Raw genomic sequence first — 1,317 nt, forward strand, 5'->3', positions numbered from 1 at the left:
ATTATCATAATAATGTAATAAAAATAAAATTCTTAATTTACCAAAATATTGTAGCTACTATTAAGCCAGCTGCAAGATAATCAATAAATATCATATAAAATAGTAATTTTATAAATTGAAGAAATCCTAATCCCAAAACTATGGTAAAACCAACAGAAGATATACATAGACAACACATTAATAATACCAAAAATGCAGGATCATCTCTTGCAAATTGAGATTTTGTTTCTAAAAAAAAAAAAATATAATTTTTACTATATATTTTAATATATTATAATATTATTTGTAAATAAGATAACTTACGTTTTCTACTTTGAAAATTTCTATATACTTTTTGTGGTGATATAAATAAAAAAATCATTTGCCATAAAGCGAATTCAAAATCCATTTGTTCAAATTTTAATAATTTTCTTAAGTACTTGTAACATTTTGTTGCTGCACCCATACAATCTTGCCTAAAATAAATTTATAATACTTAAATTTTAAAGAAATGTATTATAACTGGAAATATAATTTTGTACCTGTAAGTTACTGGCATGGGTAAATTTGAACTTGTTTCACTAGGACCAGGAGAGTTACACCTACTTACTGGTGGTGATGTAGAATATTTCATTTTAAAATCTATGTAAAATAAATTAATTATTATATAAATTTTAAACAAATCATAAAAAAATAAGTAATATTTTTGATATATATTATTTGATATATATATTATATAATAATAATTAATATTTTTATAATATAAGAATTATAATCTTTTATCACGATTATTACTAATGCTTTTTATTGCTTTTTAAATTATAATAAATCACAATTAATTCTATCAATTAGATATATCATTTATTATTATAGGTTATGTTTATGCATTAAATTATAAAAGTTATATGATTAGATATGATAGTTATCTTTTCAACAAATAAACAATATTATGTAATTATTATTTTAATTATATAAAAGAATATTTATTTTTATTACGTCGTATATTTAAAATCAAGATTACTTGACAACGATGGCTATTGGCTAAATTCTATTCAATCTATATTTCAATTTTTTATATTTATATTATTTTACGATTGTTAAATATATAGCAATATTTTAACATTAACTATATTGTATATTATTTAAAAAGATTAAATATTATATTTAAAATCAAATATAAAAAAATATATCAATAATAAATTTATTGTTATATCTTTTCTTATATATATTTTTATAAATAATTATAATTTTTTAATATATTTATATATTTTTAAATTCTCGATTTCAATAAAAAAACTATATATATAGGTATATATAATGGAAAAGTTTCAAAGATTA

At 17.5% G+C, this 1,317-nt stretch overlaps 1 protein-coding gene across 2 annotated transcripts; it reads right to left on the bottom strand.

Moving 5' to 3' along the window:
* Window positions 1-6: 6 nt before the first annotated feature.
* LOC102676754 (protein unc-50 homolog) lies at window positions 7-1,074 on the bottom strand. Of its 2 annotated transcripts, XM_006625158.2 has the most exons (4): window positions 976-1,074; window positions 522-621; window positions 304-455; window positions 7-228 (listed from the first exon to the last, which is right to left on the bottom strand). In XM_006625158.2, exons 2-4 carry the CDS (start codon window positions 611-613, stop codon window positions 38-40), a joined length of 435 nt encoding a protein of 144 aa, XP_006625221.1. In that variant the 5' UTR covers window positions 614-621; window positions 976-1,074; the 3' UTR covers window positions 7-37. The 2 variants fall into 2 exon arrangements, with proteins under 2 accessions (XP_006625221.1, XP_006625222.1); XM_006625159.2 differs by lacking the exon at window positions 976-1,074 and having other exon boundaries at window positions 522-691.
* Between the last annotated feature and the right edge of the window lie 243 nt (window positions 1,075-1,317).

The sequence above is a fragment of the Apis dorsata genome, unplaced genomic scaffold (assembly GCF_000469605.1).
Source record: "Apis dorsata unplaced genomic scaffold, Apis dorsata 1.3 scaffold_51166, whole genome shotgun sequence".
Taxonomy (NCBI): Eukaryota; Metazoa; Arthropoda; class Insecta; order Hymenoptera; family Apidae; genus Apis; species Apis dorsata.

What these genes read in the sequence shown, in the direction of transcription:
- LOC102676754 (XM_006625158.2), bottom strand. Translation starts at nt 613, where the DNA reads ATGAAATATTCTACATCACCACCAGTAAGTAGGTGTAACTCTCCTGGT. An exon ending in CCCATGCCAGTAACTTACAG is followed by an intron (nt 456 to 521) that starts GTACAAAATTAT and finishes AATTTATTTTAG; the next exon opens with GCAAGATTGTATGGGTGCAG. An exon ending in AAATTTTCAAAGTAGAAAAC is followed by an intron (nt 229 to 303) that starts GTAAGTTATCTT and finishes TTTTTTTTTTAG; the next exon opens with AAACAAAATCTCAATTTGCA.